Source organism: Esox lucius, chromosome 25, assembly GCF_011004845.1.
Source record: "Esox lucius isolate fEsoLuc1 chromosome 25, fEsoLuc1.pri, whole genome shotgun sequence".
In the NCBI taxonomy this organism is placed as follows: domain Eukaryota; kingdom Metazoa; phylum Chordata; class Actinopteri; order Esociformes; family Esocidae; genus Esox; species Esox lucius.
This window is the reverse complement of record NC_047593.1, coordinates 18677981-18694609: the sequence shown is the minus strand read 5'-3', so window position 1 is coordinate 18694609 and position 16629 is coordinate 18677981. Positions and strand designations below refer to the sequence as shown.

The 16629-nt window shown below is 40.5% G+C and overlaps 2 protein-coding genes across 2 annotated transcripts; both read right to left on the bottom strand.

Moving 5' to 3' along the window:
- Positions 1 to 1196: 1196 nt before the first annotated feature.
- Positions 1197 to 6869, bottom strand: LOC105006017 (complement C1q-like protein 2). Its single transcript, XM_010864328.3, has 5 exons — positions 6582 to 6869; positions 5735 to 5839; positions 3838 to 3937; positions 1784 to 1909; positions 1197 to 1483 (listed from the first exon to the last, which is right to left on the bottom strand). Exons 2-5 carry the CDS (start codon positions 5780 to 5782, stop codon positions 1197 to 1199), a joined length of 561 nt encoding a protein of 186 aa, XP_010862630.2. The 5' UTR covers positions 5783 to 5839; positions 6582 to 6869.
- A 2462-nt stretch (positions 6870 to 9331) lies between these two features.
- LOC105006016 (complement C1q-like protein 2) lies at positions 9332 to 11963 on the bottom strand. Its single transcript, XM_010864327.2, has 5 exons — positions 11642 to 11963; positions 11398 to 11454; positions 10778 to 10840; positions 10184 to 10309; positions 9332 to 9753 (listed from the first exon to the last, which is right to left on the bottom strand). Exons 1-5 carry the CDS (start codon positions 11856 to 11858, stop codon positions 9455 to 9457), a joined length of 762 nt encoding a protein of 253 aa, XP_010862629.1. The 5' UTR covers positions 11859 to 11963; the 3' UTR covers positions 9332 to 9454.
- Positions 11964 to 16629: the final 4666 nt, after the last annotated feature.

Sequence of the window (16629 nt, the reverse complement as noted above, 5' to 3'; positions counted from 1 at the left end):
ACCGCCTTATATAGACATGCACTTCTTATCAGTGTCCTCGTCTGACCTAGTACAAATTGACACTTTGATTCCTTTAATAGTGCAGGACTCTGGTTAAAAGGAGTCCACCATAAAGGGTATAGGGTATAATTTAGGACATATCCTAGGGCTTTGGAGGATAAAGTGTACATCACTGTTTCCCCCTCAGTCTTTTTTGTTCTGTGTTATTCACATGTAATTAACCGTTGTGTCTCGGATTCGACTAACATGCCTACATGTATCTGACACCACTAGTATTTCAATACTCGGTGGCCTTGTGGTTGTAATAGGACAGTTTTGCCCGACAGTGAGTCCTGAGAGTGACTGACCTCATTCAGTGTCCTTAAGTCAAATTCTCCATTTAACAACGTTTGGGACGCAGCATCTGTTACCCTGTCACTGTCACCTGATCATTAAACTCTAAAGGCTGTGGGAAATCTGCACCTGCTGCTTCTCTGAGACATTGTGTCAGTTTTTTATGGTCTGGCACCTGCCTGCCCAAGTAAAAGTAGAAAAACAACACCAATGCAACATTAAGGAATTCTTAAACCTGTTTAAAAAAGATCAGGGACGGCATTCACTGTATGTCTGAGTGCTAATGCTGGTCTACACTGAACAAAATTATAAACGCAACATTTTTGTTTTTGCCCCCATTTATCATGTGCTGAACTCAAAGATCTAAGACTTTCTCTATGTACACCAAAGGCCTATTTCTCTCAAATATTGTTCAAAGATCTGTTTTTTGGTAATGTCAAACTATTTCAGTCAAAAAAAAAAAGATTGTAATAATGTGAATAAATCCAAAAGACCTTTAGGTTTTAAACTATAACAGATTTATTTGACATTTGTTTTCATAAGTGGAAATTAACCTTACTCTCCTTGAAATAGCCCCCCCCCCCCCCTTCTTTCAGGGATGTTCCATCCACAGGGACATTTGGCCAACCAGAGTTTGTCGGTAAATGGTAGGAGCCATTTCATCCACTAATTCAACTACAGCATCTCTCCACTGCATGGCTACCTATTCTGTTTCCATTACAGTAAATATATACTGTTAAATCTACATGGAGAAACAACTGACAATTCATTTTTCAGTTGATATGAATTGTTGGGTCTGCTTTAAATAAAGCCTATTGTCACATACTTTCTATGTAAAGCAGACGCTAGTCACAATCATGGGATCACATGGGGAAAAGCAAAAAACCAGTGAAGGCATTTCTCTTCTCCTTATCATCATAGATTTTTCCTGCATCGAGATTAACAATGATGGTGTCACTTTTCTCTAGCAGCAGAGTAACAGAATTATCTGTGTATTGCTCAATCAATGTAGCAGGTTGATATTTTTCTGCCACCATCTTCGTAACGCCATTGTGGTTAAGAGAAGCTCTCACATAACCTCCTTGGTTCAAAATTGCAAACATCCTGATAGTGAAGAAGTACACACCCCTCACCGGTGCTGTGAAGAAACCTGGGAAAGACAAAAACAGATGAGGTTTTCTCTCTCTCTCTCCATCTCTTTCTACCTCTCTGTCCCCTGTCCTTCTATACCTCTTTTTATCTTCATCTTTTCTTTGTTTTTCTCTCCGATTCTGTCTGTATCTCTGTTTTTCTCAAACATTCACTTTCTCGTCATTTCTGTCTGTCTAGGTCCCCCCATTGCATTCTCTTTTCATGCTAGATTAATGGCAGAATTTAAATAACCTAACTGACCATTAGGCTATATTACATAACTCAACATTATGTCACAATGGATGTTAACGTAACTCACCATTTGATGGGTTGTAGGAATTGCCAACGTTAGTGATGATGTCCCTGTAGACCAAAGCAGTGGGCATGCTGAAGGGTCCATAGTAACCACTATATCCCAAAGTTACAGAAAAGGCCACATTGTACCCTGAAAGAGGAAAATAAATACATTTATACATATAAATATACTGTACACTGATAAGCCATAACATTATGACAGTGGGTGGGATATATTAGACAGCAGGTGAACATTCTGTCCTCAAAGTTGATGTGTTAGAAACAGGAAAAATGGTAAAGTGTAAGGATCTGAGCGACTTTGACAAGGGCCAAATTGTGACAGCTAGACGACTGGGTCAAAGACTCTCCAAAACTGCAGCCCTTGTGTGGTGTTCTTGGTCTGCAGTGGTCAGTACCAATCAGAAGTGGTCCAAGGAAGGAAAAGTGGTGAACCGGCGGCAGGGTCATGGGTGACCAACGCTCATTGATGCACGTGGGGAGCAAAGGCTGGTCCGATCCAACAGACCAGCTACATATTTTTCAGCTCAAATTGCTGAAAAAGTTCATGCTGGTACTGATAGAAAGGTGTCAGAACACACAGCGCATCGCAGTCTACATAGCCGCAGACAAGTCAGGGTGCCAATGCTGACCCCTGTCCATGGCCAAAAGCGGCAACAGTAGGCATGTGAGCATCAGAACTGGATCACGGAGCAATGGAAGAAGGTAGCCTGATCTGATTATGTTTTCATGTTTTCTTTTACATCACATGGCACCAGGATGCACTATAAGAAGAAGGCAAGTGGGACAAATAATTTCCATCGAAACAGAACTTTCCACCTTAGTGGCATAAATATCTCCTGCTAACTCATGTTATAATACCCAGATTCAACACACATATCAGAAGGATTGTTCCAATCAGAGGGATCACTAACTCGGACTACATGTGAGCAAAATAATCAATGTGGTCTAACCGTTTTTGTGTCCTGGCGTGTGGATTTATCAGTTCATGCTTCTAGATTGAATGTTACATAGTATGTACAATACTGTTCTAGAATCACTACCCTGAAAAGAATCATTAGAGAACTCCAATAGTCTTTGTTTTTCCCTTTTCTTTCCAATGTAATTGTCTATTGACATGCTTTCATGTAATTTTGTATGTTTGATTTATTTCTATAATAAATCATAATTTTATAACATCGTACTGCTGTTTCTGGGATATTGAACCAGAATTGTCATTCTTAAAACCTACTCTGATAACCTAATTGGAAATTATTGTTTCCTGACCAGGCTTGATATTTTGTCATTTTAGGGGCAAGGCCATTTGGTCTTCGGTGTCACAAAAATTTTTAGGGCACAAAGGCCATTGAGTGAAATAAGAGGATTTGGAGCTTAAAAATATAAAACTAGAATTGCTGATAAGAAAAAAACATGCATGACATAAAAATATACATAATTTACTTTTTAACATCATATTTTGAATAATAACTTTTATAAACAAATATAGTGACTTATTTGTGTTCGGGGCAAGTAATTTTTGTTTTTTAATCTTTCACCACACACGCTGCCATGTCGAGTGATGTCAAACCTAACGTTATTTCCATGAGCTCTCAAAAAGTGTTCAGATGTATTCTCCGGTATTCTCCCTCTCGAGGTCAGAAATTTCCCAACTCCCAGTTGCACATGAACGCACCTTCCAAAACAGAGAGGTTTGTTTCAGGTAAGCACTAAATAAGTCCGCTATCAATCGATAACTGGCTAGCTTGTTTACTTGATTGTAGTCCGTTCTTGTGGTTGTTCTAAGCTGTGAACAACAAAACAAACTTACGAACAAACTGCTGACCATGAGATTTTGTCAGTAGCAGGGGCACAAAGGCCACGGTGGCTGTAGGGTGTATAATGATTTTCAGGGCATCACGGCCAGAGCGAAGGGCAACGACAGCCATCCTACGCTAGTCCTGACTACAGACATGTGGCTCCCTGCTAATTAATTTTCTACAAAAATGTATGAGGACTCTCCAGTATTCTAACTGTATACGGAACATCAACTTTAAGCCATGATTTTTCTAAGTGTCATGATACCTTTATTCTCTGTGATCACGCTTCCCTGTGTCTCCTCCTTTTGCTCGTGTTCCTTCAGCTCAGCCCCAATATCCGGCTTATCGTCCTGACCTTTGGTGACCTTTCCCCCAGACAGACAGAGTGCAACAGCAGCAATAGAGGAACAACATAATGATGCATCTTCACAAACATGTTCATGTGACAGACTCTCTACCAGCTCTATGGTAGAACTGGAATCTAATGGAACGCTCTGCCTTCTATATACACACACACACACACACACACAAATCCACACACACACACACACACACACACACACACACACACACACACACACACATAGAGAGGGAGACATAAGCACTTCAAGTGCTTTTCAACAACCCTACAGAGTTACAACTTAGGGCTGTTGTCTGACCTAGGACCAAAATAACACTGGTCCCTACAATAGGGCAGAGAATAAGGTGCTGTTTTGGATGTACACCAGGACTTTGGAGGATAAAGTGTTCTTCTCTGTTTCTGCCTCAGTGTATGTTTTATTTTGTGTAACCATGACAACTTGCAGTGGCGTCGAAGACATGCGCCTTTTGTTTTTTTTGTGACGTCACGTGAAGCTGCTAATGGCCAATTCCGTCCTTGTGACCAAACAAGTTGTTCTCATTCTTCAGCCAGTTTAACGAAGAACAGGACTAGGATCAGTCTTCAACTGACTGATGGACTTTAAACAGGATGTGGTCACTTGACATTTTCACCAGTATAATGGCGTTGAAGAGACTGAAAAATATTCATTTTGGGGGAGGATCTCCTCAGAGCTATCCAACCAATCATTGCAGAACTGTCACAGGATTTTATTTATTCAAAAACAAATATGTACATTTGACTTTCATGCTTGATTTGCTATTCCAGAGAATCATTAGCAAGCAAGTTTATTTATATAGCACGATTCATACATAGAAGCAATTCAATGTGCTTTACAAAGAAAAAGAAAAAATATAAAAATACAATAGCATGAAAACATCATAATAAGAAAACCTTGAATAAGAAAATTGAAATAGAAAAAAAATGGGATAAAAACATAGGAACTATAAAAGCTGTAAGGCTTTCATAGTTTAAGTGCACAGTCATAGGCATGTGAAGAGAGAAGTGTTTTTAAACTGGATTTTAAAATGTATACATTTGGGGCACGTCTAAGGTCTTCTGGTAGTTTATTCCAGTTGTGTACAGCATAACTGCTAAACGCAGCTTCTCCATGTTTGGTTTGGACTCTGGTCTCTACAAGCTGACCTGTGTTCATGGATCTAAGAGCCATGCTCGGTTTATACTGATAGATAATGGGCATGAAAAGTAATTGAATTAGGCATGACACAATGTATGAGAGTACTAACTATCTCTGTACAAAGGACACTAGGTAGAATATGTGATGCCCCATTACTGATGGGTCCCAAACACCCAGTCCATACCACCTGCTAGGAACTGTGTATGTGACTGTCGTGGGACTCTCTGAATAGACCCTTGGGTCATAAGTTGGAATACACCATACAAGGGTATGATGTATTAACTATTTCTTATAATAATCTGTGTAATGGTTGGCTATGAACACTGACAGCCTCCTATGTGTCCTGGCATAAAAGACTGTGTTAACTTTGTAATCATTGGAGGACATGTAAGAACTATGGAATATGGAGAATTTGAATTTGGAGTCGTAAAACTACATCATTAAACAAAGGTATTCTTACAGCATGGTGCTGTGAGTACGGATAGCTGGAATTTGCATTTTGATGGTGAGTCAAACCACACTATCTGAAAGAACAAGTCAGTTTAAAGAGCATGAGTATCCAGATTAACACATCTGGAACCAGAAGACCTTGAAATGTCGCTTTTTAGGCAATAGAAACCTGTGGTGAGGACATGTAAGACTTACGTTGACAATGAAAGATGTGTGCTTAGTCCTGGTCCAAAGATTCCACATGAGAAGATAAGTCCTTTTAGACCTCTTTTACAGTGATGTAAAATGTCCTCATGTTATCTGGAAGTAATTGATAGAAGAGTATCAAAGGACACGTACAAACGGGGACTGCAGCCCTGACATCAAAAAGGACTTGAAAATAGATTACTGTCGCCAATAGATAATTAAAAAATATGCCATTGTTCCAGAAGATCTTTTGATTTTTTCGATACACAGAAAAAAAAAATGGAGTTCCAGATGATTTTTTGCATTTTTTTGAAAGAAAAAATGAAAACATGGAAAGAAATTCAAAAAATACCTGATGAATTACAAAAGACACATTGGTCATTGATTATGTTATCATAAATTCAAAAATGGAATAAAAAAATCCTTAAAGATGGTCTTGAAAGAACTTTGAAGGAGAAAAAAATTGTTGAACTAGATAAGTTAATCAAAGGACTTGAAAAGTTGAAAAAGGACTTGAAAAACTAAGCACCTTCCAAACACACAACCAATAACAAGCATACATAGTGGGTGCCCCTAACGGGGATGGAGGTTTTGGGCCTTCCATTTCTATGAAGTGAACTAGATATAAAAAGCTTAGATGATTGTACTACATGACAGCCTACAGTAATATTAAATCAGGACTTCATCATCTCGACATGATAGTAATATTTACTACACTGGGTGACACACATATCTATGCTACTATTGGTGTTACTGAAACGTATATGTGTAATTTACTCCTAGTTGGTAGGACCGTGGTAACGGATACCTTCCAAGTGGTTGTAACTGAAAACAAATGAAGTCACCCAGGGCTTACTCTGCGAATGACTAGTTCTGTTTGTATTGTCGTTGTACTACTCAATCCAATGCCAAACGACGCAGCTATGAGAAAAATTCAATCCAGTGTGTAATTCGCTATCGTAGCGGGCGTGAGATACCACGGGGAGATGTGAGGAAAGCTGCACACACACAACATTAATCATTGGCATATTTTGAATTCGGAAAAACTACAAAAGACCCGCCAAAAGTTTGTCTTTGAACAATTATTAGTCCATATCCACCCTTTGTCCAGGTGGCTGTAATTAGAAGCCTGTAAATCTGAGCAGCGTTTGTTCACGTCCTGCCATTGGACAGCTGAGGAAGCATTTATTGAGTACACTGGGTCTACCCAGTGTTTGAGGAGCAGTGCAATGACCCAGCAAGGCAAAGCAGACCGCTGCCATCGGACAAAATGCCGATGCTCTCTCACGCCCCCCGCTATAGGCACTTCATTTCCTTCGGGTTCGGGAGCAATATGACTGTGGCTGACGCATGTCCTGTACTACCTCAAAATCACCTGGCCTGACTAAGATCGTCTTAGTAAGATTTACTATACACACTCCTGTCCTCATTTATTCCCTGGCGTGCCAACCTGTTCATGGGTTATCCAATGACAACTTTATGAGAGGGAAAGAAAAAACCCACGACGGTTAAATATGTTCTACCAGTCATGTACATCAGAACTGAATCCAGGTTAACCGTGTCAGCCTGCAGTTTCACCCATCTTCATTTCAACATGCTATCCTACCTGAGGGTGGTCATAACTACAGCGTGTTCACAAATCAATTTGCAAGGCTTCTGACATTGAGGTTATTACCTGGTTGACATAGTGGGTATCCCAGTCTGGTGTCGGTTATGTGAGTTTATTTCTCTGATCAACGCTTTCAGTGCTGTGACTGCGAGGGTAAATCTTAAACCCATTTAGAAAAAATGCCAATGATCAACAACCAGTATTTCTTACTTTCACAGGAAGTCAACTCAGCGAAATCCACCATGTTCAAAAAGGGTATCTGGTGAGGGCTGTGCTCCCACAGCCACAGATACATTCTTACCAGCATCGTAATTAACACAGATTAGACCCCTTTAAAAAATGTCTCAGCAAAGACAATTATCTACCATTATTCCTTTTGACACATGGGAGCAACAGGCTGATGGAACAGATGTGAGTGCTTTTGGGTATTGCCCTGTACCGTCTTTTCAGGCCAGTCTAACTTGTTGGAGCATCCAACTTTCTGGAGGCCTGCTTGAGTGCTCAAGTATTGTCTGTGTGCCGGGGAGCAAGTTTCTTTTTGCACATTTGTTTTGTTTTAAGGTATTACGTAGTGTTAAGTTTAGATCCTCAGAGTGTTTACAGATGTATTTACTCTGTCATCGATGAGAGAGCCTGGCAAATTCCGAGAATTTATATTAAAGCTTTTAAAAGTCCTTGTTTGTGGTGCAATTGGGTTACGGTAAACATAATAAGACTGTGGTCCGATATTCCAGCATTATGAGAAAAAATTATTTGATCCACAACATATTTTCCTGGCGACAAGACTAAGCCTAAGGTGTGATGGTGACAATGTGTAGGCCCTGAGTCAATTAAGAAGTTAGTTTCAGACTGGATATTGAACAGACATTTTCAAAACTCAACAGCTCTTTAACGAAGTTAAATGAATCCAATATTGGTTTCACTGTGATTTTAAAAGTGAACACAATGAGTGGAATAGGCAGTTGGAACCAGCAGTGAGCACTGAAAAGAGACAGACTTGATTCAGTGTTCTTAAGCCAAATTACGTTTTAGATAGTTTGAAGAAAGACCTGCTTTTGGGACACAGCGTGTTACACTATAACTGTCATCCGATCATTAAACTCTGAAGGCAGTGGGAAATCTGCACATCGTGTTGTTTCTCTGAGACATCCTGTTAGCTGTGGCAGAGAAGACCAGATTCTGAATCAGATGTGTACAGGTGTAAAGGATTAATTTATCACCATATCCTTATTTATCCATTATTCTGCAAATTAACTGTAATAAATGGACTTTTAGACTAGGCCTGAATTAGCTTGAGACTGTTCATGGTTGCCACTCTAGGTCAGCATGCCCTTTTCTTAGAAGTGATTATGGCCACAACCAAAGGCGCCAGGCCTCAAACCTATCTTATCTCTGGCCCTGTTATGTTGGTTCCAAGGTGAAGTTGCCTGTGTCTCCCCTGTATTCTTCCGTCTATATAGGACAGGGACTAGGGGTGGCTCAGATCAGGAAGTCTGTTAACTCTGACCTAGGACTATGGTTGCCATGACAGTGTAGGGTCCTATCTTTGTTTCCTATTAATATGATGACTTGTCATATTAATATATGAATTCTTATTATGTATCTTATAGCATAAGAGATTGCATTTTTGGTAGCTGACAAGGAGGGTATAAAGAGGTGAACATAATAATGTATAATCAGAACAATTGTTATGACACTGCTCTGTGGGTGTCTGTACTGATACTCTGTTTTGTCATGATGCTTGTTCCCGTGGATCCACGTAATTAAACTGAAATAATCAACTGTTAATAAGAATGTCCGTCGAGTCTCTTTTCATAATAAATTGCAAAAGAAAATCCATCTTCCACACAGGCTTGGGAAGCAACTCCTTCTGTTGCTTTAACTTTAAGTGACATTTCTGACAATAAATGACATGGATTCGTTTACATAAACCCATGTTCAACACTCCCCATTATTCCCTCTCAGGAAACTTTAACCACAAAACACATAAGCGGAAATGTGCTGTAAAACCTTTATTTATCTAGCCAGAAACAAAACAATTGTGACAAATTGCACAAAGATGAGCGCAAAAAATTTATGTTTTAGCACAAAATGGCTGAAGGCTTCATTGCTGTTTGGTTTTACACGTTAGCTGCCACTGGGAAAAGCAGGAAGCCACTGAAGGTGTTTCTTTTGTGGCTGTCGTCATAGATTTGGGTCCCCCCCAGTTCAACGTCAACCAAATCTCCCTTCTCCAGCAGCAAAGCGGCAGCGTTAGCAACATGATGCTGGGACATTACAATGTACTCCCAGAGACCTGCCTTCAGGGTTATAACGCCGTTTCGACGGAGGTTGCAGTGTATGCCGCTGTTTGGTACCACGATTCCGAACAAGGCGATTCTGAAGTAATACACCCCTCTCACTGGTGCAGTGAAGACACCTGGTAAAGATAGAAAACGTGTGAGCTTCTCTCTTCCTCCTCTTTAACTCAATTTCTCCCTTCTTTCACTGTCTTGCCGTCTATCATTCCCTCCCCGTCCCTTCCCTCTCTTTCTCTTGCTTTCTTTGCCTCCCCCCTCCCTGCTCCATGCCTCCCTCCCTCCCTCCCTCCCTCCCTGATGCTCATGGCAATTGTGCCGAGTCAAAGTGAATGATATGAAACTGCGTCGTAGGGCTACACCCGTGTTTGAATTGGCCTGGAGCTTACTGGAGCAAGGTACTGGCACCTCAAGTTGTCTACTGCTTGACATTCTGTTCCTCTTATAGGCTGTTTGCAGAAACGTTGTGTAGCTTCTGAACCTTATTATAAAAACAACACCAGCATTTTAAATGCCCTTTCATGTCCAGGACAAGCACCGGTAAATACTGACCATTTAATGGGTTGTAGTGTTCGCCTGTGTTGGTGAATATGTCCTTGTAGACCAGGGTAGTTGATGTTTCGAAGGGTCCATAGTAACCATTAATTCCTAAAGCAACAGAGAATGCCACCTTCCTTTCTGTAAGAGAAAAAGGCATACACACTCAGACGTATGTTTTATCGACTGTGCTGGTCCAACATGTCAGGTTTAGCTGACAGCCACAAACCGTAACGACCCAGGCACCAAACTGGCATTAAGACACCGTGATTCCACTTTGGCCCGTTTGTCTGTTAGTCAAGTTCCACAACTGGATGTTGTCTGGCAAATTTTGGCTGTGCATTCATATAATGTTTTCAGAGTAAGAATGGAGCCTCCGAGTCGCTGTTGAATGATTTTTTTGAAACTTTTTACAGATTTTGGAGCACCTCTTTAATGATAAATTAAAACGTGTACACTCTGAGAAATTGTACTTGATTCCCATTTTAAGTGCATTAGTGAAAGTTATCAAAAGGGTTAAAATAAAGATCAAATGTCCATATCTCCAGAATTAAGGAGTAGCTCTTGCTTCCACACTACATCTTTTTGATGAACTTGTTTGTTTTTTACCTTTATTCTCAGCCGTCAGTAGCAGTACCTGGTTCTCTGCCGTTCTCAGCCTGTTCTCCTTCTCTGGAACATCAACAACAACCATTACAACGAGAACATTGTGAGAGATTATAGGCATGAAAAGTAATAGAATTAAGCTTGACACAATGTATGAGAGTACTGACTGACAACTGTACGAAGGACAATAGGTAGGAAATGTGTTGCCCCATTACTGATGGGTCCCAAACACCCAGTCTGATGGGTCCCAAACACCATACCACCTGCTAGGAACTGTGTATGTGACTGTCATGGGACTCTCTGAATAGATCCTTGGAACATAAGTTGGAATATACCATACAAGGGTATTTGGTAGGATAAACCTTTCTTATAATAGTCTGTGCAATGGTTGGCTATGATCACAGACCGCCTCCAATGTGTTCTGGCATAATAGACTGTGATAACTTTGTAATCATTGGAGAACATGTAAGAACTATGAAAGATCAACTTCTTGGACTCACGCTAAACAAAGAAGGTTCTCCCTTGACTTGTTTGTTTAATGATTCTATGAACGGATCAAAAGTGGACAGAAGCTAACAATTGATCACCATGATGATGATGATGATTGGCCTGCTGTTACATACCTGAGTTATCTCTCTTCAGCTCCATTACAAGTCTCTCAAGGACAACCAGTCTGGCCTCTGTGATACAACATTTTTAATTATGCTGTAGGATGATATTTATTTATTATTTATTTATTCATGAATTTATATATGTTCTCATCCAGTTGGAGATTTCTACAACGAGCCGTCGCAAGAGCAGGGTTATTGTACAGTTAAAATTGTCATTATTCTATGTGGCTGAACTATTGTATTAAGTTCACAGTACCTGTATTCTGTGTCTCAATGTCGTCAAGTTGAGGGACGGTTCTCTCTGTCTCCACCTTTTGCCTGTCTTCCTTCAGCTCAGCCCCGATGTCCGGGTCAGCATCTTGACCTCTGGCGACTTCTATGCCTTGACCTTTGGTGACCTTTCCCCCAGACAGACAGTGCAACAGCAGCAATAGAGGAACAACATGATTCTGCATCTTCACAAACATGTTCATGTGACAGACTCTCTACCAGCTCTGTGGTATAACTGGAATCTAATGGAACGCTCTGCCTTCTATATATATATATATTACACAGACACACAAGCACCTATCCTGTGCCTCTGTGTGAAAGCCAATAACTTTTTTAAACAGCCCCGCAGAGTTACAGCTTACTTGTTTTAGCTAGGACCAAAATAACACTGGTCTCTATAATAGGGCAGGGAACAAGTTTTTTTGGGGGATTTAACTCTGGGGTTTTGGAGCGTAACACTGAGAACCTCTCTGTTTCTGCCTCAGTGTATGTTTTATTTTGTGTAGTTCACATGTAATTAGCTGTTATATGTTTTGTTTTAATATCATGTGTTTTGTTTTTATTTCATGTGCTTGTAAGAATCTCATCTAAATTTATAAACGGGGAGATGTTGTTTGAAGTGAGCCTAAAGTTATTCCTGTATTGTTAGCGCCTTGAGTTGAAGAAATTATTTTGCACAACAGTGTGTCCGAACAGACAACATTCATTTAGTTTTCCTAAAACCAACTCAAGGTTCTCTACCCTATCGCTGTAGCCGTGACACCTTACAGTGTTGCTGTAGCCGTGACAACTTGCAGTGCCACTGTAGCCGTAACACCTTACAGTGCCGCTGTAGCCGTGACAACTTGCAGTGCCACTGTAGCCGTGACAACTTGCAGTGCCGCTGTAGCCGTGACAACTTGCAGTGCCGCTGTAGCTGTGACAACTTGCAGTGCCGCTGTAGCTGTGACAACTTGCAGTGCCGCTGTAGCTGTGACAACTTGCAGTGCCACTGTAGCCGTGACAACTTGCAGTGCCACTGTAGCCGTGACAACTTGCAGTGACGTAGAAGACATGTTTTTTTGTGACGTCACGTGAAGCTGCTAATGGCCAATGCGTCCTTGTGACCAAACAAATTGTTCTCATTCTTCACCCAGTTTAATGAAGAACAGGACTAGGATCAGGTCACCCTGTCTGTGTGTAATCCGCCATTACATAGGAAGCATATGGCAGCTGATCCCAGGCCGGCATTACGGCCATGTTAACATGTATTCACTGCAGGCACGCAGGCATGTGTCCATCGATGGTGGCGCACAACTCGTCATTACCAGTGTCTTCAACTGACCAGCGGATTTTACACAGGATGCGGTCACTTGACATTTTCACCAGTATAATGGTGTTGACGAGACTGAAAAATATTCATTTTGGGGGAGGATCTCCTCAGAGCTATCCAACCAATCCAGTGAATTTATAGGAGGAGCCAAGCAGATATCCATAACTAAGAAACTGATTGATATGATAAGCAAAGCAACAATAGGCTTTTTGCTGCCCAATTTTTGAATATGAATGGAGCCAAGTTGGTGAAGTAAGCTCATGAGCTTTCTTTAGTGATGTTAGAAAAAAACCCACGACAGACATTTATCACATAATGTCTTTGGCATGTACCCAGTCAATATATTTCCTGTTTTGGAGTCTGTAAGTGTGCAGTTCAGTGAAATTCAACTCCTGGGAACCCAAAACACTTCTGTTTTTCATCCTCTCCTGCTAGTCAGATCTGAGACACCAGGTGAGTGCAAGTAACTACCAGGTAACTACCAGGTAGACCCAAAGGCCACCCGGGACCAGAGTTGAACAGCTCTGCTGTACACACAGCAACCGACTTCTAACTATATTGACTAATCCTTCCAGATGAAAATGGTCAAGGGTTCAGGAGCTAATAGGATCTACAAGTGGCCAGTTTCAGGTAGTTTGCAACAAATCTTTGGATAGGCATGTCCTTTTGTGTGACCAGCACATTTCTGATTTGACTTGAGACATGTAAATGATGAAATACATCCAAAATGAAATGGGGAATTGTTTCAAATACAAATTTGTATATTTGACTTTCGTGCTTGATTTACTGTTCCAGAGAACCATTAAAGTCAAGAGTTGTGGCCCATAGTTGATATCAATAGATTACCCAATTCACCAAATGATTACATTACCTAACTCCCCATTATGTAATAATAAATAATTGACACATTACATTAATGTGATTGGTTGAATTCAAGGGAGTGGGTGTAATTTATGTGGAATATATGGTCCTCCCCCAACTAGCCTCCATTGCTTCCGTTACAGCATTCCTAAAGAAACGATTGCAAATACTTTCACCATTCAATGTAATCTTCCTTTTGTGTTTAAAGGGCAGAGTTTGAACTTATGGGAAGAAAAGATAACAAATAATTTCAAATTTGAACAAAACACTCAGGAACTCAAAGTTATTTGAAACAATTAATGCATAACTATTGTAGCCTCCTCTTTAGGGAAAAGGATGGATACATGAAAATCATTGAGATTGAAGGAAGGTTGTGTGGGGGTGGATGGGTAGATTTCTCCAGTTACTCTTTCTATTTCTACTCTTTCTATGGGTTACTCTTTCTATTTCTATTCTTTCTCATCGGAGGAGAAACCTGGGAAAAGACAGAAAACATGAGCTTTTTTCTCTTTTTATTTTCTCTTTCTATTTCTCCCTTTCATTCTCTTTCTCCCCTAACCCATCCTGCTCCCTGTCTCCAGTCACCTTCTCTCTTTTCCCTTAATTCACACTGAATCAATTGTAGAATTCACATTACCTAACTCACCATTAGGCTACAATACACAACTCACCATTAGCTGTTAACAAAATAGGAGAGGACAGTAGAAAGCTAGGCAGCCGTGGCGACCATACAGCCAAGTTCACGTGTTAGCTTAAGTATGTCATCACGTGTTCCAGGAGCCACACATATTTACTTATGTCCAGGCTGACATGAGTAGTAACTCTCACACTGAAAATCCTGTTATAGCAGAACATAATCCATCTAAAAAAGAAAGAAAATCGAAATATTGACAGATACAGTAATTATGTATTCATGAAATTATGCTTTCACAGCAGGGAAAGGTTTTGGGTCCACAGCCCAAAAACTGAGATCCAGCAGAGGACCGATTGTCTCTTTGATATGTTTGAAAATGTTTGGGCCGAAAAAGGGCAGTTCTAAAAAAAATAGATCCTTCCATTATTGCTTCTATATAATTTAAATGTCTCATGTTCAGGGTTCGTTGTTGTCACCTTACCAACATTGTAAAAAATTCTAATTAAACATCGTTCTACCTAATGCGTAAAGTTTTGTTAACCCTGTCCTTTAAGGGCACCAGTCCAACTGCTCCAAATAAACCAGCTGTCCCTCATACTCTTCTACTCATTATGGGATTTAACTCAACCCGGTTCACTGTGTAACAGAATTAGCTAATGCACTTCGTTTTTCATTTCTCCATATTACATGTCCAGCATATGCAGTGGGGGTGCGTCTTTGCTGTGTACTTAGCTTTGTTTTTGTTATTATTCAGCTCTGCTCAGTGTGACATTGGCATTACAGACTGACTGACCTGAACAACAACTGTAAATTATTAGGCCATTTTTTCCTCCCCAGTGACTAGACAATGACTTGACAGTGACTTGACAGTGACTTGACAGTGACTTGACAAAATCTTGACAGTGACTTACAGTAACTTGACTTGAATGACATGGCTTTATGGTCTCTATTCTAGCTTGAAGGTTTGAGAAAGAGGTTGAAGTCAGAACTGCAAGCAGTTTCATTAATCATTTCATATATATGTTTGTGGTATATAGAAGTTATGATCATGTCCTCAGATGATCTCTCGCTTAAATTGTACAGTATATTACAGATTTCTGAAAATGCATACATTTTCTTCATAACATTCCAAAGGTATTGTTGAAGAAAGAAGCTGAAACCCTGAAAAAGTATAAAAATGGATTATTTCGGTGGTCTTATTTGACTGTTTATGCATCTTATGCCTGTAGTTGGCCCCTCCATACACACACACACACACACACTCTTGTGACCAAATTGTATTATCAGGTCACAGGGTGTATAAACTCAAAACATGGTGGGCAAAAAAGTTTAAATGCTAATGCACACACCCCAGCAGCAAAGACATAAGGCTGCGGGCCAACCGCGACAGACGGAGACCCCAGAGGCATGCGGCCAATGTCTGGCAGGAAACTATTGACTAAAGACACTGTCAACATAGGAATGGCACTGAGATAGATAGAGGACTCCCGGGTCAAACAGACAGCTATATCAGCGGCAGAGCCATTGAGGACCTTCGTCGTTTTGAAGTCGTCGACTGGTTCGGACCTGGGAGGAGTACAGGATTCCGTTTGGGTCGTGCAAACAGATCAGCCAATGAATTAAACACGCCACGGCTGCTGATTGGAATACCTTGGCGAGAGTGGCTTTAAGCCCGTTCCGTCGGGATCCTCAAGGGGGCGGTGTGCACACTAAGACAGGTTCCGGTGTGACATATTGAAATGCAATCAAGAGTCTCCAGTCCTCTTGAAAGACATGCAGTGGATTGAAAGACGTGGCGGGCGACAGTCCCGGAAACAGGGACTTGATTGTGTGAGAATATACTTTTTAATATTGACTGTTGTATTGTGGGAATATACTTTGTAATATTGACTGTTGTATTGTGGGAATATACTTTTTAATATTGACTGATGTATTGTGGGAATATACTTTTTAATATTGACTGTTGTATTGTGGGAATATCCTTTTTAATATTGACTGTTGTATTGTGAGAATTTACTTTCTACTAGTGAATGTTGTGTGTTGAAACATTGTACCCATAACATGTGCCTTACTTTAATTTATGCTTAAGCTGAATCTATATTGCAAGCAGTGAAAAATAACAGTCAGGTTGTGGTTATGCTTGGGTGCAGATGGTACTAGACTGTCG